The sequence below is a fragment of the Cyprinodon tularosa genome, unplaced genomic scaffold, assembly GCF_016077235.1.
Source record: "Cyprinodon tularosa strain WSP-4 unplaced genomic scaffold, ASM1607723v1 ctg249, whole genome shotgun sequence".
In the NCBI taxonomy this organism is placed as follows: Eukaryota; Metazoa; Chordata; class Actinopteri; order Cyprinodontiformes; family Cyprinodontidae; genus Cyprinodon; species Cyprinodon tularosa.
The window spans coordinates 1,073,522-1,099,489 of NW_024038924.1; the positions used below are offsets into that span (position 1 = coordinate 1,073,522).

The 25,968-nt window shown below is 39.1% G+C and overlaps 1 protein-coding gene across 6 annotated transcripts in view; it reads right to left on the reverse strand.

Annotated features, from left to right (window-relative positions):
• wdfy3 (WD repeat and FYVE domain containing 3) overlaps nt 1–25,968 on the reverse strand; it is a 139,613-nt gene that overhangs the window by 78,754 nt on the left and 34,891 nt on the right. For all 6 annotated transcript variants that reach the window (XM_038288125.1, XM_038288124.1, XM_038288121.1 and 3 more), the window contains exons 3-12: nt 25,294–25,417; nt 23,893–24,002; nt 17,912–18,133; nt 17,306–17,498; nt 15,725–15,911; nt 15,452–15,618; nt 7,397–7,876; nt 4,615–4,725; nt 3,418–3,611; nt 539–810 (exon numbers count right to left, since the gene is read on the reverse strand). In XM_038288125.1, coding sequence (XP_038144053.1) covers nt 539–810; nt 3,418–3,611; nt 4,615–4,725; nt 7,397–7,876; nt 15,452–15,618; nt 15,725–15,911; nt 17,306–17,498; nt 17,912–18,133; nt 23,893–24,002; nt 25,294–25,417 — 2,060 coding nt within the window. The remainder of the gene's footprint in view (nt 1–538; nt 811–3,417; nt 3,612–4,614; nt 4,726–7,396; nt 7,877–15,451; nt 15,619–15,724; nt 15,912–17,305; nt 17,499–17,911; nt 18,134–23,892; nt 24,003–25,293; nt 25,418–25,968) is intronic.

The following is a 25,968-nucleotide window of genomic DNA, read 5'->3' on the forward strand; positions in this document are numbered from 1 at the left end:
GAGACTGTACTTGCTAAACTGTTGTGTGTGGGGTTTTTTTTTTTCCTCAGCAAGGCTTTCTGATTGGCCACACGTTTGCTTCTGTGTGCTGCACATCTTTTTTGCAGACTTTACAAGAGGCAACTCGTGGGGTTTGTCCCCGTTTAATCCATAATTTGTATATTTCATCTTCCAGCCAACGTTCATTGAAACAACAACCTCCCGGCATGGTGCCGTAGTTGTTTCAAGGGGGCGGAGTCTCATATTGAAATAGACATATCCCAGTCACACATAAGCGAGCAGGTTTCATTTTCGGGCTCTCCAACATTTTATTTCTCCATTTAATAAACACACGATTCAGTTAGATAGGTATTTGTTGCGAAAGAAATGGTTACAATTTCAAGCATTTTCAAGCATTTCAACCAAAATATAAGCACTTTTCAAACCTCGAAAACACAACGTCAAAATTCAAGCATTTTCAAGGATTTCCAGCACCCGTACGAACCCTGATAAATGTGCAAGTATAACTCATACATGAAGGCAGACTGGTCAGGATTACCTCACAGCATCGGCCAGCTTCTCGTACTGGATCTCCGTGCGGAAGAAGTTGGAGTTGGCCGGCTCGTAGCGCATGGCCGCCGTGAGCGTGCAGAAAACCGTGAGCAGGAGCTCGAAAACTTGGTTCTGGTTGACACGTTCCCAGCCGTGACGAGGAGGCTGGCAGAGCGAGCGCTCCATGGCCACCAGGAGGGAGGTGACGTAGACGAAGCCGCCCACTTTGCGGAACACCGTCCGAGTGCGGTGACTCTCACGCAACACGGCCAACAAAGCCTAAAGACAGGAAAGATCACGTTTGGTGGTCACATTGTAAAAACTTCCTTTAGGATAAAATGTCTACTGTTTAATATATTCTGATTTTAAATAAGCAATAATTTTTGCATTTGTTAATATTTAATACATAGTCAAATAAGTTCTTATCAACCAACAGCCTCAATGTGGCCTAAGTGGCCCACAATGAATGCCTGCTACAGCTTTATTCCTCCTAATAATATAAATGGGATAGCAGAGACCCATAAGAGCAAAGAAGAAGTAAAATGGTGATGTGTTGCGTCACTGAGCCAGCTGTTTCCCGCTACATTAAAAAATACAGCCAGAGTCAGCAAAAAGTTTTATGAAACCAATCATAGGATGTCGCAGAGGTTCGCTTCCTCCCAACTCCATGCTGGTAAATCACCACCAGGCTGCACTGATAAAGCCACTGAGTGAGGCTTCGATTTCCACAAGCACCGAGGAAGCGTGGACAGATTAATGCAACGCATCCTTGATAGATTTTCCCTCACATGTAAAAAGTGAAATGATGACTTTCACAAGGCTAAGCCAAAGATTTATCTGAATTATTTTAGTGTTACAGAAAAGAGCATATTTTCATGGACTTAAACAGGATAGGAGCTTTATGCTGATAATTAAAATCAGTGATTAGTGAAATGAAAAAAGAAAAAAAAAATGCTGACGAGCTAATCCGAGCGAAGCCCTCAGAAGGCATGAGATTCACTTCATCTGGGGGGAAGGAGTTTAAAAATGCAATTATGCCTGAGAAAATGAGCTGGCCTCTCATCCTGGCTGGGAGTGTGCGGAAGAGTGTGTACTGTTTCAGCTTTTATGTGCACCTAACTCTGAGAGATCCTGCTTTGAAGCAATTACTGTGTACTGTGCTACAAATGCATATTGATTTTTGAAATCACTCGCTTTCTTGTTTCAAGGTTCCTGCTAGAATTACTGACGAGTTTGTGTAGATGTAGACTTTAGTTTGCTCTATTCCCTGTGGCTGCATGGTAATTAAATATGTAAAACAGTCAAACAATTAAAGGTAAAACAAGCAAAAGTATAAAACTACCAAAATGCATTTAAATAATAAACAGAAATTATTTTTTCCCCCTATTATCTGATATTAAATAAGAATAAAAACCTTTCCAGATTTAAATGCCCCTATCTAAACAATTACTATTAGCTAAAAGCCAGCAAGAGAAAGTCCAAGGTACAAATGCATTACTTCAGTGTTCATGTAGTCCTGCTCTTTAAACTGTATGCCTTCAGTTGCGTGTTTTGAGGGGTTCTCATATGTTTGCTCTAATTTCAACTTAATTTCAGATTTTCTATGAGACATCAGGCCTTTTTTGATGACCATTCCAGAACATTGATGTCCTTAAGTCACTTGGTAAATAACTTGGTAATATGCTAAAATTAGCTGTCCATTCGGAAGACCCTTTAATCCTAACTAATATTTTACATTGAAATGCTTCAATTTTAGTTTCAGCAGAACAAAGAATCAGCTCCAAATGTGTGTCTCTTTGTCCCTTTAAGTATATTTGAAAACTTTAATCTGGATTTGTGTGTTTGGGAGCAATGGCTTCTTCTTGCTGAGTGGCCTTTCAGCCCAAGTCGAAGGAGGTCACATTTCAGGGTGTGTTCTGATAATGTCTTCACAGCTTCTAACAGTTTCTTTGCAGGGTCATTTCCTTTTCTTCTGCAGTAGATTTACATGTTTTGCAACAAAACACACTTCAACTGTGTGACAGCAAACCTTGTTCTCTTTCCTGAAAGGCATGAAGGAAATTTCTGTGATGTTTATATATGGATCAAGCAACTGGTACCCAAGTTAATCCTGACCAGTTGAGGTCCAGATTTCTCTTCTTGATGTTTTATCACATATTTTGATTATACACAAACAATAACAGGTGTCTCTTCAGTTAATCCAGTTAGGTGCATCTCCATAAATTATGAAATTGTGTAAATTGTCATTGCAAAAATAAATGTGCTAAATGGAAATACTGCAATTTCAGAAGAAAAAGAAACTCACGTTTCTCGACAAAAAGGTTTTATGGTTCGGTTAGGCGGTTTTTCAGTCATATTGAAGTTGTCATATTTTTTACATATCTGCAATAGAAAAGCTTTTTTTAAAAGCTTCTTTTAAAAGATGACCAGAACAATTTGGAGAATGTTGGTGCCCACTATACATGTAGATACATGTGTGTTTACATCCACCGCTGCCATGTTGCTTTCAGAGTTACTGCATTATCAAATGTATTGAACAGGCAATTCTAACTGTATTTGTTATAATTGGAAATCTGCAACTGCAAAATTTAGCATTTTCAAATTCAGCAAAATATTAACATTCTTTTGCGCACATTTGCAATGGAAATACAGCTAATTGTTGGGAATCAGAGAATCAGAAACTTACAAAGCCTTGAAATCATCATCAGGGCATAATTTTTTTTATGTATAGCAATATAGGTACCTTTTAAGGAACTTTTAAGAAAGTTGTAATTTTTGCATTGAGCATTAGAAATAATTTAGTAGCTGTCCATTTAAATAGTGTCAATGCATCCTAACAAACATTCCTGTAAATGGTCTACAGAGAAGGTAGGTTTGTGTCGTTACCCTCAGTATATCGGTCTTGAGCTGCAGCTCGCTGGGTGGCGCCGAGTGCATGAGGCCTAGCAGCGTTCCCATGTCATCATCACCACTGGGGGACAACACCAGCTGCTGGATGATGAGCAAGGCGTGTTCCCGACATTGACGGTACTTCACGATGTTGTGGACGCAGCGGGCGCCACCGAACTCTCTGAACAGCGCTGTAAGGGAGTGAGAGAGAGAAGGAGGAAAAAAAAAAAAAAGAGGTCAACATAATGCAACAACCTGCTTTCTGTAGTTTTCGCCACATTATGTGAAATTACATAATCGAGATATAGATAAGTTAGCTTAACTGATTGAAGCTCTCTGTGAGGCTAACACTGGCTTTAGAGCACAGCTACACTTTTTTAGTCCAAATTATTGTTTAGTTTAAAAAACAGTCAGGATTTAAAAGTCAGTGCTTTTGGCACAATGTGGCTGCTTCTGAATAAATTCAAAGCAAAACGTGTGAACCAGGATGTCGAGTTTTAGCAAAAAGGCAAAACGGCTGAGTTACAGAAATATGCCAAGAGTTGAAACAAACAGCAGTAGAATTAATGTTTATTAAATCAAATCAGCCAGAATCCTATTTTCATTTTTAGCTGTTCACAAACAATTTTTTCTGCAGTTAATGTTTGATTAGATTTACTGATAAAAGCAGCCTTCCATTCTCGAGGTTAGTCTATAAAGCTGCTTCCATTTCTATGGCTGTAAATCAGATTGTTTCCTACAGGCATGACCTTAGATTTTTTTAAATGCAGGATGAGGAATGAAATTCTTGAACTGTCAAACATTTGTCCTCGTCAGAGCGCCAGCTAAAAGCTGCAGCTGCGTGATGCAAATGTAATCAGAGTGAAGAAGCTGCAAATATCTCCCACGTCAATGATGACAAACATTCATTAAGAGGGTCGCAGAGAGCCGAGCTGCTGGATGGTTATTTCTGTGACTCACCGAGTCCCACACACAAGCAAACACAGGAGGTCTGAATGATACTAGCTTTTCAGATTAACATTTTGTAGATTTTCTGCATCCCTGTTTTTAGGGTCTTTTCAGGGGGATTGTGAACATGACATGCTAGTTCCGGAGATTTGAATATACACCCTCTGCCTGGAGTCTAAATCCTTTTTTTCTATGACCACTGAGAAAGATTCTGCATGTGTGTTTGCAGGGTGTTAGTGTGTTTACCTGCATTAGTGTTGGTGGTGTTGGAGCCCTGCAGGAGCACAGTCAGAGTTTCCATCACCAGCCAGGCCAACTGCTTCTGCTCCTCCGCTATGGGGTGGTTTTTACTATCAGCTAAGTGGAGAAAGAAAACAGCCAAACACCATAAACAGATGGAAATAACCCACACATTAAAAATTCTGTGGTTTTCCCTGAAGATACAGTCTAATAAAATTAAGTTCTGTCTGACAAAGGCACAAAGTTAACTGCACTTTTAGTGTAATTCAGCCAATTCCAAACAATCTGTTTGGATTTTTTTAAATCTAGAACATAATTTTTTACATAATTTTTACATAATTGGCATAAATCTGTTTGATAGAGATGTTTTATTTCGCTACTAAGACTCTTTTTTTCTGCTAATTCCTGTTTATAAACCCGCTAATCTAAAAATAGGAAGCAACGCTTTAAGACTTTGATAAACAAAGAGAAAGGGCAATGTTCCTAGCTTCTCTGTCCCTGGAGGAAAGCACCCCCACATCATGATGCCACCGACACCATGTTTCACCATGGGGATTGTGTTCAGAGAGGTTGGTCATTTCAGATTTACATTTGCAGAGTCCTAAAGTTTAGTTGTGTAAGAAAAAAAAATTTATTCATTAAAATACTGCGATATTTCATAAGTTGACTTTTGTATTAAGATCCAAATTAGGGCTGAAACAATTAATGGGATTAATCGATTAATGAAATAATCATCAACTAATTTAGTCATTATTTAATTATTAACTCGAGTATAGAGACTCTAATCGTGTCTTTAGCTGACAGAGCAAGCCACTTAGAGCAGTAATAATGCCAAAATCGTAAAAAAAAAAATGTAAACATTTTGCATTTAACCCCTAGAACCCTGCGGACCCACCGGTGGGTCCAGCTGCTACATGACCTCGTAATTTTAACAAACCCCCAGTATTGATGTAAAAAACAACATTTGGCACAGTTTGGTGACATTTATGAATAAATGTGCCAAAATGGCCTCTCCGCCTAAGAAATTTCTCACTAATACCATTCTAAAATAAATATGATTCATCTGATTGAGTCCAAATTTGGTATATTTTTACACAACATTTAGATTTAAAAGTCTGTACTACTTTTTCGTGCTATAAATAATATTTTGGTAGCGTTTTGTAATGTTTATTTCAAAGAAAATTTTGGCGAGGTTCAAAAAGTGCAAAATATTTTGTATTTTGTCCCTAATATTTCAGGCAGGGTCAAAGCTACAATGGTGCTGACACCAGAAAACCATTCTATGACATCTTACCTTTACAGACGTACCAAAAGTTTCTTCTTAAATCTAATAGCTGTGAGGCTATAAGTGATTTACTTTTGTGTGTTTTTGTCAGGCAGAAATTTATTTATACCCCCTTAGGGTGTAAGAGGTTAAAAGAAAAAAACATTTTCGTCCATCAATATGCTCTACCCAGAACTGATAAAGTTGAAAAGTTTTATTTCCACCTGGTTTAATTTCAGAAAAAGGCTTCTTTAAGGAACCTTTTCTTATTCGATTATTAATCGATTAAACAAAATAAAAATCATCAACAGATTTATCGATTTGCAAAATAATCAATATTAGCACCCCTTATCCAAATGGATCTTACACATAAAAAAATAACATTTATAGGCAATCATCCATTTCATGGTCTTACTTTTATATAACTCCTTACCCTCCAGCCACTAGTTGGCAGCACATCATCCAAAAGTCTATTATTTAGCTGCACTGCACTCTCTGCAGCAAGATATAAAAAAGATCTTGTGAGGTTTTCCAAAACTATGTTACTATAAAAAAAAAAAAAAATCAAAATATATCATCTTTGTTAATATATCGCAATACATTTTGAATGGTATTTTGATACGTAGAGCATCACCAATAGATATGGTGCTTATTATGGTGCTTATTATATTTTACTTCTGCAGTTCACACAGGAATAAAGTAGTTGCTTTATTTGTAAGTAAACTTCAGCATTGAAAAGATCGCAAGATCACCAATGAAGTAATGGGATGAAAGAAGGTAGCGTTTTCCAGCATAGCAGTGAAAAGAAATAGTAACAGATCAAGTGATAAGAAGAAGGGAAAAAAAACGGAATCCAAGAGAAATAAGAGAAGATGTTGGTTCTGATTTTCTCATTGGGTTATTTTCTTATTGGAAGCTTGAAAATGGGCCAAAAAAACAAACAGTTGGATAAAAACTTTCACAGCTGATACAGTTTCAGATCTTTTTAAAAAGCAAGTCTATGATCAAAACTCTCCTTTTTTAATGTATATGAAAATAGGAGTTTGTACTTTTTGGCGTGTTGTTTTATTACAATCTTTTCCACTTTTCATTCAAACTTAAGCTTCAAATTAATCTGAACTGTTGCAAATAAAGAAACAGGAAATAAATCCTTGGTCTAGACTGAAAAAGTAATAAACACATTTAAATGAAATGTATTTTTGTTTTTTGTTGTTTTACGAAATGCTGCTGAATTTTCTTGGTTCATTCAAACAGAATTAATCAAACAGAATTAATCAAAAACTGTCTTTAGGATGAACTAGTTTTTGTCTGTGTGTGTTGTTAGATCTGAAATTCACCAATATGTTTTTTGTTTGGAGAAAATCCTTCTGAGTTTCTCAGAAATTCCTGAGAAATATGGAATTGCAATGTTTTTGCAAAAGTTTTTTTGTTTTTTGTTGTGTTATGAAATGCTGCTGAGTTTTCTGGGTTCATTCAAACAATAAATCAAAAACCTTATGATCTCTGTGAACCGATTCTTCTCACCTTGGTCATTGTTTTGGGGCTGGTGTTCAGAAGCTGGGTCCTTGAGCAAGGCAGCGTACTTGTGTAGCAGGTTGACCATTACCTCCAGCAGGCCGACCTCCCGCAGCACGTCGCTGAACACAGGGTCATGCCTGGCCAGCTTCAGCAGCGTTCTCACGGCGGTGATGCTGCAGGGGAGCGACGTGCTCGATTTCAGCAGCACGCAAACGCTGAAGAGCTCCTTACACGGCACGTAGTTCAGGCTGAAGACAACAAACTCCAGGAGTTCAAAGTACTTGGCCTGTGCCTCTGGGAGCTTGGCCACACGCTCCGCGAACTGTGACAGGGTGTGCTGGGACTCCAGGATGAAGTAGTTGGCCGGCTCGGCCGCATAAATGTTCCCGATGGCGTCCAGTAACATGCAGGCCAGACGGCTTGTTTTGGCCCTGAGGAAGGCGTTCTGGAGCACGGAAAAGGCCTGGATATTTCGAACTGTGTGACCTGCGGACAACAAGGGCAACTATTTAGTTGGGAAAAAAGTTTATTCGAGGAAAAATATCAGAAACCAGCAACCTCTGCAACAAAAAACACAATTGCCTTAGAGAAACAAAGACCTAAGCAGGATATTTGAGACCTTTCAAATCATTTGCACAGAGCGCTACAGGCTGGAGGAAATTTATAAGACCTCCTGTAGTGGCTATCATCAGACACAGCACAAAAACCACACTGTGAGGATAAACATTCAGGTTTTGGAATTTATCTTAAACACTCTCACCACTTTTTCTGGATAACTATTTTTTTCTTTTGCATGAGGAAAACTGATGTTCTGCACCATAATAATGAACAATCATAATAAACAATCATATCTATGTCAAGGATAAAACAACTAATCATGAGCTCTAGAACCCATCTTTAAAGTCTCTTTATGCCTACATTTGGTCAGAGAGGCCAAAGAAACATAAAAAAAAAGCTAAATCTTTAAATCAAAATTTTTTTTCGGCCAGGTCAATTGAAGCATCCTCTGCAGACAGAGGATCGGTGTTTGACTGTGTCATCACCAGTTAGTGGAAAAGTCCTCAAAGACAACACAAAGCAAAAATCTGACACCTCAGTGTAAATTAGTAGAACTACTGCCTTTATGGTAACATAGAATTATCTTATCTTAAAGCTATAAAGAAGCCTTTTCTGTAAAACCAACCAAGAGCAGACCACACAAAAGGTTAAGAAGTTTATGTTCAGGAGTTCTTATTTGCATTCAGAGGGGCTCAGCAGTGTGACGAGCAGCATGGTGTCTGCCGAACAGGTTGAGCTTACTGGGATCAGCCAAGCATCAAAGTCATTTCCAGATTAAGATCAGGCAGGGAGATAAAAGCAGGAGGGAAATGCAAGAAGAATTTTCTGTAAGTTGGCGCTTTAACTAATAAGTCTAAAACCCTGAAAAAAAGGGAATATCTAATTAGGATGGATGGAAAAGGGACATGAATGTCTTCACTTTGGACTTTGCAGAAATAAAAGCATATTTCTTGCCCACAGGCTCTTCAACTACAACCCAAAAACAAACCCAGATCAATTCATTGACGCATGTACATACAACATAAAAACAATGTTTAACTCTCAGGGGAATATTTAGCTTAATACAACTCAACCCTGATGAAAAACTTGTTCACTATTGGGAGAAACCAAACTGCTGAGTAACAGCAAATATCTTAGTACTGGACCTGATGCTTCTATCTTCATCATCATCTTTCCAGGATTACATATGTATGGGGAAGAGGCCACGGATCAACCCAACAATCAGACTCCATGGTCCCCCACTGCTACAGGTCACACTTTGACAGATTTCTTTCCAGAAGGGTAAAAGATCCAACTGACAAACAATAGAGAATACGTGTCTCTCTTCCACATGGAGAGATGTCAACAGATGTCAAATCCATCATGTCAGATCAGGTAAAGCTTTAACATTGGTGAACAAAGCCTGCTGCACAATAATCGCTCTGCAGCTCAGCAGCGCTGTCTCTGAAGATTGTCGCCAGGGAGAGTATGGGTTTATCAGAGAGTTATAAGTGTGAAAAACATTTAGAGCAGAGAAAATGATTCCATATGGTTACAGTAATAAGAGCTGAGAAGACAAACTCTGCTGCTGAGCTACTGCCATGATGGGCATTGGCTTCCATAACCACACCCCTATGTTCGCACATCTGCATTACTCCAGGCACAATTTCCGCATGTATATAATACATCAGTTGCACAAATGTTAACTCCTCTGCCTGCACAATGTTCAAGTTTATGTAGATCTGAAGCTTTTTATCTCTATCATATTGCTTGCTTGTACCTTTTTTTTTAATATCTACATGTATTTGATTTAGACTTTCATTACAGCATTTGATGTGGACAACAAGGTAAGAATTGCAGTGTACAGGTAACTTGAACATCTGACAGTAAACACTTTAATTAACCTGAAAAATGGCCCATAAAAGCTCGTGGATTTATCCTTTTTAAACCTTTATCTGAACTTGGACGTCTAGGGTTAAGAGAAGTTGGCAGCCTGCTGGAAGATGAACTGAAGCTTTTTTCCAATGATTAAAAAAAATTTAAAATGGTAAATAAAAAGGAGCGCTGTTTGTTTTTTATTTGATTAAATTAAAGTTACAAACTTTGCTTTTATTGAGCCATTTGGCTCTTATTGTCTCAAGCCTACTCTATGCAATACGGTCTCTGCTAGTTAATAATGAATGACCGTTCTAAACAGAAACATTTTTTAAGGGAAACAGACACTGACTTATGTAGTTCCTGAAAGCAGACGATTTGCAGACATGCCTGTGTAAATTCTCAGTCATCAGGGTCATGGCAACTAGCCTGGGTGCCATTCCGAACTTAGTCCCGCCCACAAATTTTGAGGTCTGGGAAGTTCGGTCTGGCTCTGCTCCATAGTAGCGCGAGTATTATCGCCCACTGTCAGGCGATCCAATCAAATTGTCAGGGCGGGCTTTATACGATGATGGACAGATGACCAACAGTCAAGTAATCAACCACGTGACCAATGGCTGCCGCTGGAGAGTTTAGGTGAGTAGATTCTGCTATTAGGTCTGTTCTAGAAGATATCGACAGCAAATTAATTTTAAAAGAGGAACAGAGAAACGCGATCAAGTCTCATCTTCTTATTATAGGCGTGCAATTGCACGCTTTGATTTTTGTGGACAACAACTATGCCTCGCTTAACATACGTCACGCACTCCGTTGCTCTTATTGGTTGTAGGTCTATCCAATTGAGTGCAGAGGCATTTTTTTTCCTGGTTCATTCGAAACACGCCCCATAATCACAGCTCTATGGAGCAGTATCAGACTCATATTCTGACTAGAATTGAGTCGGACTACGTCAGGCTACATGGCAACAACAAACAGGCTTAAATTGGAAGGCAACCGGACCTTCGCTCAGTTTTTGAAGACGTTTCGACATCTACCCAGGAGTCTTTGTCTATTCTGTTGGCTCGCACCAGAGCCAAGAGCGCTGAGGTACTTAAGCAGCATGGAGGTTCATCCTGCACTCATTCCAAGTTGGATACAAATCAAATAGCCACATTTTGTTCTTCTGGATTGTTGGAGCCTTTTGTTGGGCATGGACTGTTATTGGTCTTTTGAAATCTAATGGGAGTGCTCATGTAACTTCTTGGGAATTCCATGACTAAATTGTAAATGCTTCAAAGCTGAAACCAGAATCCTTCTCCTATGTTCAGTAAAAGCTTTTCTCTTTTCACAAAGATGGCCTCCTTGACCCTTCTTTCAAGCCATCTGTCCTCCCTGTCCAAAATATGAACACTTTGGCCTTCAAAGTTGTTTCCTTTGTTCTTGATGTGCAAGTGTATAGTTGAATCCTGCCCAGAGCTACTGGCTCTCCTATGCTGTGCCATTCGTTTATGAAGTTGTTGTTTGGTTTCTCCAATGTAGGAGGCTGTACAGTCCTCACTGCAATGGATCACAAAAACAACGCTGCTCAGCTTAGGTTTGGGTGTTCAGTCTTGAGGATGAACCAGTTTTTGTCTGAGTCTGTTGTTGGGTTGACATTTACTGGTATGTTGTGTTTGGAGAAAATCCTTCTGAGTTTCTCAGAAATTTCTGACATATGGAACTGCATTGTTTTTGCAACTCTCTGTTTTCTCCTCTGGGTTTCATGCAATGTCACAATGCTTCAAGTGATTTCCTAACATGTTTTTGATCCTTTCGTTTCTCATCTGTCATTTAGAGAATATTGTAAGCCCTGTAACTCAGAGTTGTGATCACAGAAATTGTATGTTCCAGCAGATGATGCAAGTCAAAATGAAGGTAATGGTTGGTATGTGTAAACCTCAGTATTAAGACTTTCATTTTCCTCAATGTGCACATCACAGTCTAGAAAGGGCAACATGTTGTTCTTGGCATTTTCTCTGGTGTACTTGATGTTTACATCCACTGAGTTGATGTGATTGTGAAATGCCTCAAGTTCTTGGTTTTGGATTTTGACCCAGGTTTCATCCATGTATCTGAACAAGTGAGAAGGTTGTGTCCCCTTGTATGTGCTGAGTGCTCTGCTCTCTGCCTCCTCCACAAAGATATCGGCAACTATGGGTGAAACTGGGGAGCCCATGATATACTCATGTTTCTGTCGTAAAAGTTATCACTGTATTTGAAGTATGGGGTTGATTGGCAGAGGTCCAACAGGTCACAAAACTGGTTAGGTGTTAAAGTGGTCCTGTCTTTTAGGGTTTCATTGTGTTCCAGTTGTGTCCTGTCTGTGTTTACTGCCTCTGATGTGGGAATGCAGGAGAAGAGAGAGATTACATCCAAAGAAACCATGGTTTCACATTGAGTATGTCTCAAATGCTGGACTTCAGAAATAAAGCCTGTGGAGTTTTGTATGTGGTGTGGAAGTGTTTCCAACCAATGGAGCCAAACTTGCTGCCATGTGTTTTGTGATATTGTGTGACACGGAGTTAATACTGCTGACAATGAGCATGAGTGGGACCTTTTCTAGGCGTTTTTGGGAGACCATATAGGTGTGAACCTGAGTACAGTTTACAGTACAGAGAGAAACTGGTGGCTTTCTCTCGTTCCAGTTTTTTGAGGTATTCTGTTACTTTATTTGTATAGATGTTAGCTGGGTCCCTTTTCAGGGCTTCTTTAAGTATTAAGGCCTGATTATACTTCTGCAACCGCACACATCCAGTGTCGTTTGAATGTGACCACGAACCAGTTTTGCTGGTATGCTTCTGCACCGTCGGTCTGGAATTTCTAGGGATGCACAGCAGTTTCCCACCAAAGCGCAAGGGGGATTCAATTCTAGAACTCACGAGAACTTCATTGGATGGTCACCGGAACTTTGGTGGCGCCGGCAGGAGTGAATTATCTTCCAAAACAACAATGGCGCGTCTGCAACATGTCACGGAGATGGATCTAGCATTGCTAAACATTGAAGAGGAACAGGTTCTGTTAATGGAATTGGCATAAAGACTGATTAACCATTCGTCGTAGTTGTCCATTGTAGTTGTTCCTAGGTTTTTAAAAATGGCGAGCACCGACACTGAATCGAGATGTAAGGCCACATAGACAGCTGGAAAGGCATACCAAGGACCAATCACAGCTGATTTTTGTCTGCGCACTTCCGCTTGAGGTTTGTGCAGCTTTGCGACCGACCGACGCGTAGTCAGGATATTCTGAGGTGCGCAACGACTGTTGCAGAGCCTCTGCGCGGGGAGCGCGGTCGCGTACAGACACAGATTTGACAGTAGCAGAGGCTATGCGTCAGAAGCATAAATCGGCCTTTACTATCCATATGTAAATTATCTCATGTAAGTCAGTCATGTAAGTCATTATTTTCTCATTTAAGTCAGTTGTGTTGAGTACCCCTGTGCATCTACCTCTGTCTGCTGGCAAAATGCTGATATTGTTATCTATACCTTGAGAGGTAAGCCCCAGGATTTCCTGTTTGATAATGTTGGAAATGGGCAATTTTGCACTAGAGTATGCAGCTGTAACTTTCAACCAAAGTTTTTCCACTTTTCCCTCTGCCATGTTGTTATTTCTGATGGCTGATAGTGGCAGTAATCAGTTCTGTTACTGGAAGTTGCTTAGTGGTTACTGCAAAAAACTGAGAGCCTCTGAAAGAACATTCAGTTCTGACTGGGTAAATTCTCTATTTGAGAGATTTTTTTTTTTTTATCCACAGGCTTTAGGTGACTTGGTGTGAATTGTCCCCATGTTCATGTCTGCAATCTGCTGGTAACAGAGGTGTCCCTCATTTCCACTAGAAGAGACTGGAATTTAAGCTATTTGTATTTAGTTGCTCTTCGAGTTTTGTGTGAGCTGTGGCTTTTCAGTGAAACCAATAACCTCTTGCAGAGTCGCTTCTGGGAGATGCTCTGAAATTTGGACATGGATTTTACCTCTTCTCTTTGTGAGTGCATCAAGGATAAAATAAAATCACCTTATATTTTGCTGATGAGCTGGATTTGCACTCTCGAAAAGATATTTTCTGCTCTGTGCCCTTTGATTGTAGACTTAAGGCGTGTGCTGTTCGGAAACTGTTTTTGTTCCCAGTCATGCTGGTCATGGCAACAAAAAAAGAGGCTTATTTGCCTTCCAATTTAAGACATTTTCAATCCATAAACAGCAGCAGTACCCATCTCTACATGATTCCATTGAGTCTTAGTTTCTTTAACTCAGGTAGAGAATCATTCTGATGCCCATCATCTGATCAAAGATCAGTCTTGTGACTATCAATAAAACCACTTATATGCCTGTGCTGCTTTTTTTTATTGCCTACATTTGTTTATATAACAGTACCCTAAAGAAAAACAGTTAAATTAAAAGTGTTAGAACAAGTATATCTACAGTCAGGAAAATAATTTTTGAACACCCTGTTATATCGCAAGTTCTCCCACTTACCACAATCACAGAGGTATCTGAAATTGTCATTCCAGGTGTATGTTCACTGCAGACAAGATATAATCTTAAAAAAAAATGACTTCAAAATGTCCACCTCCACTCCACTTATTATCCTAAATTAGATGCACCTGTTTGAGGTTGTTAGCTGCATAAAGACACCTGTCCACCCCATACAATCAGTGAGAATCCAACTACTAATTTGGCCAAGACCAGACACCTGAAAAGAGCTAGGACCACTGTTTCCAAGGTTACTGTTGGTAATACACTAAGGCACAGAAGGTTCCCCTGCTTAAACCAGCCCATGTCAAGGCCCGTCTTAAGTTTGTCAATGACCATTTGGATGATCTAGAGGAGTCGTGGGAGAAAGTCATGTGGTCAAATGAGACCAAATTAGAACTTTTTGGTCATAATTCCACAAACCATGCTTGGAGGAAGAAGAATGATGAGTCCCTATTGTGAAGCATGGGGGTGGTTGCACCGTGTTTTGGGGGTATTTTTCCGCACATGGGACAGGGCAAGTACAGTGTATTAAGGAGAGGATGAATGGGGCCATGTCCTGACAGATTTTGGGGAACAACCTCCTTCCCTTAGAGCATTGAAGATGGGTTGAGGCTGGGTCTTCCAACATGACAATGACCCGAAACACACAGCCAGGATAACCAAGGAATGGCTCTGGAAGAAGAATATCAAGGTTCTGGCGTGGCCAGTCTGCAGACCTAAACCCAAAAGAGAATCTTTGGGAGTTCAAACTCAGAACCTGACTGATCTAGAGAAGATCTGTGTGAAAGAGTGGGCCAAAATCCCTCCTGCACTGTGTGCAAACCTGGTGAAAAACTACAAGAAATGTTTGACCTCTGTAATTGCAACAAAGGCTACTGTACCAAATATAAATGTTGATTTTGTCAGCTGTATTAAACAAATAGTAAAAAAATCATACATTGTGATTTCTTAAATTAATTTTTTTTAGATTTTGTCTGTAACAGTGGACATGCACCATCAATGTCAATTTCAGACCCCTCCATGAATTCTAAGTAGGAGAACTTGAAAAATACCTGGGTATTCAAATACTTATTTTCCTTACTGTACATTGAGATAAAAGCATAAAACTAGGATCGGAGAAACTTTGTCTAGAAATCCTTGTATGTTCTGGTAGCATACCTTTCCCAGACGGCTGAGGCAGAATGAATCCTGGCAGCAGGAAAGGGGCTCCGGTTGTGAGGCCCGCAGGTTTCAGCTCCGTCACACCATACGTACACAGACAAGTGACCAAGTTCACCAGGTCCTTTAGTGCATCTTTAGATTCATCCTCTTTAGCCTGTTCTAGTCTGGAAAGAGAACAATTTTTGTTTGTTTTGGGGTTTGGGCAATTTGAGTAAATGTGTGAACAACTAATAAAAAAAAACAAAAAAAACAAGGGTTTGGAGGCTGTACCTGAGCATGAGGTCGCAGAGGAAGGCGTAGCCCTGGCACATTCTGAAATCATCCAACAACGTCTGCGATACGTCGCTGGAGTCTTTGAGGAAGCATGACAGGCCGGCAAACATCTCAACGATCTCCAGCGGGGAGAGATCGTCAGACTGCTGCATGTTTTGGACACATGTGGACAGACATTCCTTCTCTGGAAAGAGATGGAGGGTGGAGAAGTTGGGAGGAAAACATGAAAGTTACAAAAAACATACTGCCTGTTAGCTTTCATCATGATTTCACAGAAAGTTTTTTTTTTTTCTACCTGCCTTCATGTAAGAAAAAAGAAGCTGGAAATTCCTTTTCAAGAAAGTCACATGAGTATTTTTTACTACTTCTACCTTTTTCATGGATTTGCTTTTATCTTTCAAAAGCCTCAGGTTTCCTGTTGGTTTTTAAACTGAGCTGAAACAGGGTGAAGAGTCGGTTTTCATTATGACCATCTTTGGAGCAACCTCCCTAAAGCCTAAAGGAGAACAGCTGTGTTGCTGAGTTTAAAAGAAAAACTCAACTTTAATAATTCATTATCAATTGCTATTTTATTGCAAATAATTATTTTATTTTCTCTACTTTTAAAACTTTTTTTCTGACTATGTGTTTTAATTTGTAATATTTTAGATTTCAGCAAATATATTGATCTTTATTCCTCTTTACAGTCTATTAATGTTGTTATATTACAGCTATACTTAATAATTACATTTTGCACACTTACTATTTCTAAGGTGTATAGTGTATTTAATCCATCTACCCTCCTGTTTTGGGCTCCTTCATAGTCCAAGGATCAATCCAGGGGTCGGTAAAAGTGAGAAAAATCCCACCTACGTTCAGCCCGATTTTCTTTCACCCCTAGACTTTTACAACGGACTGAACAACATCATGCACTGGCAACAAATCCTTCTTCTAGCAATGCACTGATGGATGAGAAGAAGCAGGAATAATAAAAGGGTTTCTGCTGCTATGCTGTTGTTTACATGTAGGAGTATACGTCACTTTTCCACCAAGCCAAGGTTCTCTGTCACCCTGTATTACAGCGTAGTGAGAGGCTATGTTAAAATTTGTCTCAGTATGCTGACATTCAGTCTGCTACACTCATTCTTTATGAGCTTATCAACCCTTTGACATCTAGGTTCCCTTCCCTCAATGCTTGTTACACCGACATGTTTTAAATGGCACAGAAATTAGGCCGATACATTGACTTTAAATAAGCTTAACAGCTGCTGACACTGTTTTTTTAAACACATCCTTATAAGGGCAAACACGCAAGAAAAGCGCTAAGAAAACATGAACCCTGCGCCCTTCAGATGCTGTCATTCATTCTCCCTGAGTGTTACAGGTAGCTGAATGCATGCACTACAACCCTGCTAGCAGATAGAGAGTCAGCTTTGAAAGAGGGATGAGGTCTCCAGGTTTGGAAGGATTCTGGTCTAATGAGCTGAACCGATGACGATCAGTGCTTTTTTTCCTAGCCAATAAATAGCAGCATGAGCTGCAGCTGGGTCAGAGCAACATTTCTGGGTTGCTTTTATTTGAGCATCATAAATGTCCTACCATGTATGTATTTGACCACATTGACGCTGAGTCCGTGTCGGGAGATGGTGCTTAGCACCTCGCCTGCACTCCTCCTCCAGGGCAGGTTGTGAGGCGGGCACCAGGAGGTGATGGCACTGAACAGCAGCTGCAGGTCGTCCTTCTGGGCCAGCTCCTCCGCCGGAGACACAAAGGTGCAGAGCTTCACAAGGATCTGTTGAAGCAGAATGGAATCTAATTGGAAATGTTCTACCCTTTCCAAGAGTGGGAACATCTTTCATCATGAGGAAAGTTTCCTCCTGCAGCTGGCATCATTGATCTCCAAAACACTTTAAATCAGCAATAACATGAGCTAAAAAGATCTGCAAGTTGCTTCTTCTCAGGTTAGTTATTTGCCACATTTAAGTGGATCTTATTTTGATTTTTTTCCTTTAGACCAAAGAGCGTAAGCATTTTCTACAAACGAGAAAAATACAAACACCGGGCCAATTAGGCTCTAACAAATTTCTGTTCTAAAAGTCTGCTTGCACGTTTTTGGGCCTTGATGGTTATGATGAAAGAGATTAACTGATTGCTGAAGAAAAAAAAAAAAAGTGGTTGTAAAAAAATGTTTTAGTTTTTTTCTACCTGGACAAAGACTTTCTGCAGCAGAGCCCGGCGGTCCGCCAGTGGCAGCTCAGGCTGAGTGTGGGCCTGGCCTGGAGTCTTCTCCTGGTTGGGTGGGGGTGGTGGCGGTGGAGGGGTGGGGCCTGGAGGGGCGTCGGTCATATGGGGAAGGTCAAAGAACAGGTAGAGGCATTTGACCAGTGTGGAGGGGACGGACATGGTTGTCATGCAGTCCACGGTTTTCTGTTGAGGGTCAGACAAAAGAGAAAGGTTGAATGTTAATTAAAAAGGAGTCAGACTCAGAGGGAGCTAACCATAGAGAAAAACATGTCAACACTTTGTGGTAAACTTCCACACATCCAAACAGAAGGACTTTCAATTTAATCATTTAGTGTTTAAAACATAAAAGAAAACCATTCCCCCTAAATCTTTCTCTTTAATCCTTGTTTTTTCTTTTTTTTTTCTGGAAAAAATAATAAGAAAACAAAACTAAATGTAATTTTCTTTGATCTCTCACAATGGGAGCATAACGTTTATTTTTTTCATAAAATAACAGTTATCATTTTCAAAAATAAAAATATAACCAGATCAATCCAATTATACAAATAAAATGACTTACTTTCCTAATCTGTGTTATAATAAAGTACAGTGAAATAGAGTTTATGATGCGGGGTTAGGCCATATTGATGCTACTAATGTTAACTGTTGGTTGTAGGGTCCTATAGTGGTCCCATATAGTTTACTGTTTTCAGAGTCCCAAAAATGCTGCCATGCTAACAACTTTAAAGTTATGCCAACTCGATCATAGCTTTGTTGCATGGCGTTATCATACAAAATTCATATTAAAAAAGGAAATATTATCCTTGTTTATTCACTATTGCACACATTGACCTGCATTTAGAGGTTTCTGATCAATTCGCCTGTGTGCCGATTGTAACTCAGGGTTGTCATTTCATTCCCACCTTCCGTTTCACACCACTTTAACTTAAAACATTTCATATTGATTCATCATTTCCTGCAGCTCGGTTTCTACATGAACTAAAGATAACAATTTATTTTCAATTAAACTCACAAGTCTGCAATTCATGCGATGCTATAGCCCCATCATTGAGACATTGATATCAACTCACAAAACAACTCAGACATAATTTTAGTTCTCAGATCCCAAAAAGCATTCTTTTAAATTATAAAAATGATTACAACAGATCACCTGTTTACTGTGTTGAAGAAGACGATGTGGGTCGATGATTTAATTTTGCTTTGATGTAATTGGATTGTTTAACATTGCTTTAATGTCTAGATGTGGCTCCATGTATTTTTCACAAACCCTAATAAATTTGTCCTCAAAATAATCAGATCTCATATGATATTTTTTTCTATTTCAAATGCGTTTTATTTTTGAAAACTGTGTATTAACCCTAAGAAAGCGGGAGATGATGAGCTCTAATTACAGCAAAATGTCTCCAAGCAACCACCTGCTTCAAGATAATATGTACTGGGAAAAAAGCACCCAAAGTTCACAGCATCAACACATTTTGGCAGGTATGAACTGACCCCTTGTTGGCATGAAATGCTGGGCTTTTCTCAGAATATTTCAGGAGCCAATTAAACAAAACTACAAAGGAAGAAAACGGTGAATGGGAAAATGTCCAGCTCCCATCTGTGAAATAATTAAAGCAATTTAAAATAGAGTTTCCAGAATTATTCTGGTTTGCGTTAACAGCCAAATTAGCTGAGCAGTAGGCGTGTTCCTCCACATAACAGAAATAAAGACACAGTTTCTTATATTTAGTGTGACACTGAAAATCGCTTTTTTGTGTTTTTTATATATGTGGGTTCTTTGCCGAGGAGCTGTGAAGAAAACATAAGCGAGAGTCGCCATATAATAGCCTGAAGAGTGTTTTGTCACGAGTGCGTTTTACAGTTTGCGTGATGATGGGAAACTAGAGGTCTGTATGAAGAGATGAGATCTGTGCTCGCTCAGGCAAACCATCGGTCTAATAAAACGCAGCCTCCTACACACGCTGGAGAAAAAACTCTGTGACTAAATCAAACACTTTCTAAATGTGGAAAATTGTCACATTCAGAGACAAAAAAAAAAATACCTTTCAGCTGATCGATAAAGGATTGGGGGAGGGAGAGAAAAATGGTGAAACTAAAAAAAGGCCAGAGAAGATGGAGGATGGAGAGTCAGCATAATAGAAGAATGGAGCCTCACCTGCAGAGGCCCTAGATGGAGAGGTGTGTGCGGATATTTACAGGGGGAAACTGACAAATTAACTCTGCAACAGCAGCACAACCACACAGACGAGTGGAGACAACACATTGAAAGAGTCACTCTGTGTCAACAAGAGTGAGACGCAAGGAGACTGGGAAGGCCGTCCTATGAAAGCCGGGTGTGTGAGAAAAGAGCTGTTTTAGCAGGTGAAACAAGAGGAGCAGGAGGCGAGACGGAGAATAAGAAAGGTTTACAGAAAAGCTGCTAGAAGAGTCCTTGGAGGACCATCTGAGACCCAAAGAAAGGATCAAATTATGATCTTCACTCTTGCACAGACAAACACAGAAAAAGCAGAAAATATGGTAATTTTTCTAATAGTTTTTATAATTTTTTTTATATAACAGTTTTCAAAAAGTAAATTTTTATTATTCGAAAGACATCACACAAAAAAACTGATCCTTACTCGCATATCTACTCTATTTCACACCAGATATAACATTTTATGGTATTCTTATACAATATAAGCTGAGCTCTAAGACTAAAGACATACTAAACCCTTTTATTTAAATTAATTTAACAACTGTTTTTCCTACTATCGCTCTCATGTAAGTGAACCTAAGTATTATTGTTCCCATTATATCTACTGAGTCATAAAAACAGCCTGATCCAAAACATTAAGGTTATTATTTCCACTTTCTAGAAAAAAAAAGTCCTTATTGACCTTTTGACTGTATGATTCGGTAAGTGAGAGTTTTTATTTATTTAGTGACGTGCAAACACAGTTCAGTCCCAACTCATTTATACCCTTAGCAGATTTAGATAATCTGATTTAGAAAATCTTTTAAATCTGCCAACAAACGTCTTCAAACAGGAAACTATATAATGTTTAGGAGCGAGCCAGCAGGAGTCCAGAACTAAATCTGATACAGAAAACGCATGTAGGAGGCTGATTTCCAGGATGAGGCTTGATAAAAACAGAATAATTTGTAAGATTAAAACTTCATTTTTATTTAAAAAGAAACTTGTTTTATTTTCTAAAAGAAATAAAGTTCCTGCTTGAATGAAACAATATTACGTTTGAGCTCAACAGACTGTAGAAATGTCATGACAGCAGTTCTTTTAACTAGAGCCAGATGAGGGTTTCTGCCTCTGGTTCATAGTCTCAGCTATGAGCTTCTTTAATTACGAGGTTGGAACAGGACCAATGTTTTAAAGAAACTTTTTTGTAAGGCAGCATCACCAGAATTTACATCAGTGTCAGTCATATGGAAGATACAGTATGTATTGGATGTTAGACGATTAAGAATTTAAACCATATCAACAAACTAAAACGTAAGGACAGCCTTAAGTAAACATACCAGGATGATTGACAATTAGTTGGACCACTTATTTTGATGATCCAACCAGAAAAAGAACATCCTCCACTATACCTTTGAATGCAAATGATTTTATATATATATAATTTTTTACAATTTTGATATAATTACTGCTCTAAGTGGGTTGCTCTTTCAGCTATACACATGTTAGAGTCTCTATACAGTTAACAATTAATCGATTATTCCCGATTAATCTGATTAATCTAATGAATCCAATTAACTGTTTCAGCACTAAATACTTTATATTATTTACATTGGGAACAAAGAGGAAATAACATTCAATAAATGCTAAAAACGTGTTTTCTGACCATGCTGGGCTCTGATATTGCAGGCTCATGGTATCAGTAAAGAACAGACATGCAAAGCAGAATGAGAAAGCGGTTCATCACATGTCTTGGAGAGCGTGTTTGAGTGGGAAACAACAGCGGTGAATTTCTGTTGTGCAACAGAGCAGGAAAAGCTCCCAGCCGTCTCACGCCAGTGCTCAACAAAAAAAAACTTTCTAAGGAATTCCTTCTGAAAAGTTCAAAAGTTGTTTTTTTTATGTCACAAGCATTGCATTGCATTTTGGGAAGAAAGAAAACATGACATGCATCTGTTTTGCCCTAATAAATTCTGCTTTCTGGAAAGTGCTCGGTAAAAGAAAAATCACCAGAAAGAGCAATTGAACATTTCTGTGTGGAAACAATAACCCTGGACACCCCATCCCCTCTTTGACATGGTAGAGGCACCATTATGCAATGGGAAATAGGGCTGTAACCGTTCATCAAAGGATTCAGGGACCTTGATTTCTAAAATTCATTGAGGCTACTCATCCGCCTCAATGCTTTGTGCAATGTAACAAGCAATGTGTTCTGTGATGATAGGTACCGCTAATGATTTCCTGCTGGGTGGATGCAAAGTGCCACTATCCGTAATAAAGGGACAAAAAGCCAGAAAAAGAAAGTTTTAAAAGTGTTGGTTTACTTTAAAATTCAAAACCAGAAAACTCTGTAGTTAGCCGGCTAGCGACGACCGAGCTTTGGTCGTAACAGCTTAGGGCTTCAGCGCTACTTAAAGCTTTTATCACTGCAAGCACTTTCAGCAGAAGTTTTGTTTTGATTGGTCAGCTGCAGGACCGTACCATTATGTTAAAACATAGAGGGATTCAGGCAGCTGCAGCTGTGAGGATAGTTTTTTTTTTTTTTTTAAAGCAGGTTACCTTTTTAATAACTTGTTGTCTTTGTTGCACCAAAAATAAGAGTGTCAGTGACCCTTAAGCTAGAAGAATTCTGTTTTATTTACATAGATCTATGCTTTATAATGCAGAAAGAAATAAAAGTCACAGTACGCAAGTGCAAATTTATCCCCCCCTTTTTTTTTTTTTTTTTTTTTTTTACATTCTCATTTCTGCACAGAGGAAGCTTGTATTAATGTTTAGTCAAACAGAAACAGCCCAGCTTTGTAAATATTGATGCCGGTATTTTTTTAATTTTTTTTGCTGCAAATGTATCTATTTTTTTCTTGATCAAAAAAAGGAACTGAATGTTTTGCATTTTTGGTCAAGTTTCCTGCAGCTCATAAAATAAGCTTATGTAACTGAGTGGACAATCAACAAAATGTGACTTTTTTTTCAGCTGATTACTCTATTAGGTTTAATATTAAACGATTACTAAAATAGCAGAAGGGAGGAAACTGTTCTTAAGCAGAGACTGATCCAGGAATACTGTCTGAATGAGCCTTAGCTATTTGTAAGGAACAAATAAATATAAAATTAAAGAAGATATAAATTTATGAAAGGATGCTTTACAAACAAAAGCAGAATGTCTTTTGGTAGGGTTTAATAAAGAACAGTGTGAATCAACAGCACGTTTAAAAGAAAATCTGCATTTAAAAAAAAAACTTTTATTTTTTTTGCCAATAATATGTTGATAAGAAGACATAATGTATATATCTTTGTGAACAATAAATCTCCTAGAAAAAAAAAAAAAATGTTTTCAACTTGACACAACTCCCCTCTGTTACAAAAACTAATGATTGCTTTGAACTAGAGCTCTGACTCCGTAACCAACAAATAATCTTTCTTTTCCAAAATATTAAATGTTGTTAAGGTAACTCGCTTCTTTTGAGTCCTGCTGTTGGTTTTCTGCATTCTGGCCAAAAAGATCATCTAAGCATCCTAATGTAGGCTCTCTGAAATTGTATTAGTGTGTGTGCACTTTGGATTTGGAGGAAAATAATGAAGAAATAAAATCATTATTCAGGTACTTAGCAAACGCTATTAATTTTGTGAATTTATGCTGATAGGCAGAGATCCATCTTGTTAAGTTCGTGGTTGGAACGTGATGGATTCAAATTGGCCCACTTTACTTTTTCCTGTCTGCTGATTAACTGGACTGTTAAACCAGCCCAGTGGTCTCTTTACTGACCTGTCCAGAGGAGGCCACCAGGTTAATGGTGGTCAGAAGCATCCAGCCACGACTCGCCTCCTCGCTCTGGTTCACCTCCAGGAACTGGACTATGGCTCGACTGGCCGCTTCTGCAGAAAAAAGAACAAAATCATGTGGTGAAACAGATGGACAGTGACAGCACAATGTTGCAGACAGATGGCCGCCGCGACGTTAAACAGATCTGGAGAAATCATTGTGCTGGACGTGACGCGGGGCAAGAACACAGCTGAAGGTTCCTGGTGTGTCTCCAGTAACCCCAGATATAAGATAGAATCAAGCCCAAAACAGGAGCTTAACTGGAGCTGCCCATTCTTATGACCAAACGGATAAACGACCAAAGAAGACAGAGAACTGCTGACTCATTATGACATCCTGACTCAGTCTGCAGAGGGCTGCAGACCAGCTGGAGAAGTCTGTTACTAAGTTAGAGATGTTTTCTGCTTGACGACAACACAGAGAGAGGGGGTGCGTGTGCAGGCGTTCTGTGAGGAGACATAACTGCTGGAGTTCAGGGGATATGATTCCAGTCACATGTAGAGTCACACAATTAGGTCTGGGTTAAAAAAAAATCGATTTAATCGATTTTGAATCGATTCCTTTACATCTTTGCAAAATCGATGTGTAGGGAATGAGATCGATTAGTTTTATAGTGATGTGCATGACATTCACATTGAAATGAGCAGGCGTGTGCAAATGCTGACCCAAGTAACACACTGCTCAAAAAGCTGTCCAAACTGAAGTCTGATGTCTGGAACCATTTTGGATTTAAAACAGCTAAAGATAATGTGCCGGATATATGACATTAAGGTGACTTCCCACTACATTGATAATGAGTGGCACCTCGCATCTTGTGCTACAGACCACCAAGATGACTTCAAGCCAGACAGCTGCAGATATAGCCAATAGGTGGACTGAAGGTATTAAAAAAATGGGGGCTAATCAGCACACAATTTTCACTTTTCACAAACAGGTTTGCACTTTTTAGACAGCTTCGTTCACATCTCAAGTTTAAACTGTCTGATTTACAAGTTTGCACTTTGTGTTTAATATGACAGGAAGAAAAATAAAATACATGAGTATTTTGAAACACAGTTGAACCATTTTCATTACTGTAAAAACAGATTGAATCGAAATTTATCGATTTAGAACGGTATGAATCAAAAATGGAATCGATTCAGGACTTTGGTGAAAATACCCAGCCCTACACACAATACACAGGAAAAATGTAAAACACAACAGATACAATCGAGGGGAGAAGAAATTAACAGATAAAACAAAAGAAAATGAATCAATGATGGCAAAGAGATGTTTGTCTTTTTTTTTCATTAAAAATTAAGATAGTTCAGTGGCAGGTTGGTAGCTGGGAGTCGGGGGTCTTACCTGTGGATTTATTGGAGGCTCTGCGTCTGATCTCAGTCACCATGAGTCGGGACACCTGGGTGGTGAACTGCAGCAGGTCGGAGAACTTTTCCATCATGCTGCTGGGCGGAGCGTTTCCAAACACCTGAACCAAATGAAACAGAAACAGATTCTTCACTTAGCTTTTTTCTATAACAGCTTGAGAAGAATGAACGTGTAGTAGGAGAAACATGAGGGTGGCTCTCTTGTTTTACTCAATATTTCATGTAAGACTTTAAGGGAGAGCGGCTCAAAGATAAACCACACTTCATCAAATAAAGACTCCTCGCGTGTCTTCAGTAAATCTGACAGTAAAGTAGGTCTGAAGAGACCCGCTGTATAGGAGCGCCACTGAAATCTGACAACAAATCTTGCCGCTGCTGAGTGAATCAATGCCCGTGATGGATAATTAGCTGGCAAGTCAAGGTTTCTTAGCGTTGTTCTTTAGCCTGATGAGAAAAACCCCACCATGCCTCCTGCAGAGGTGGCTAAAAAACCAAAAGTGGAAGATTATTTAATAACGACTGCATGAAGGAGAGCAGGAAAAACTAACCTCATTCCACTGAACATGATGTTCTCAGCTTTTATATGAATACGGGGGGAAATCCCACTAATTTAAACCAGTACTGGCAGACTGGTGCAGCCAGAAGGAAGATA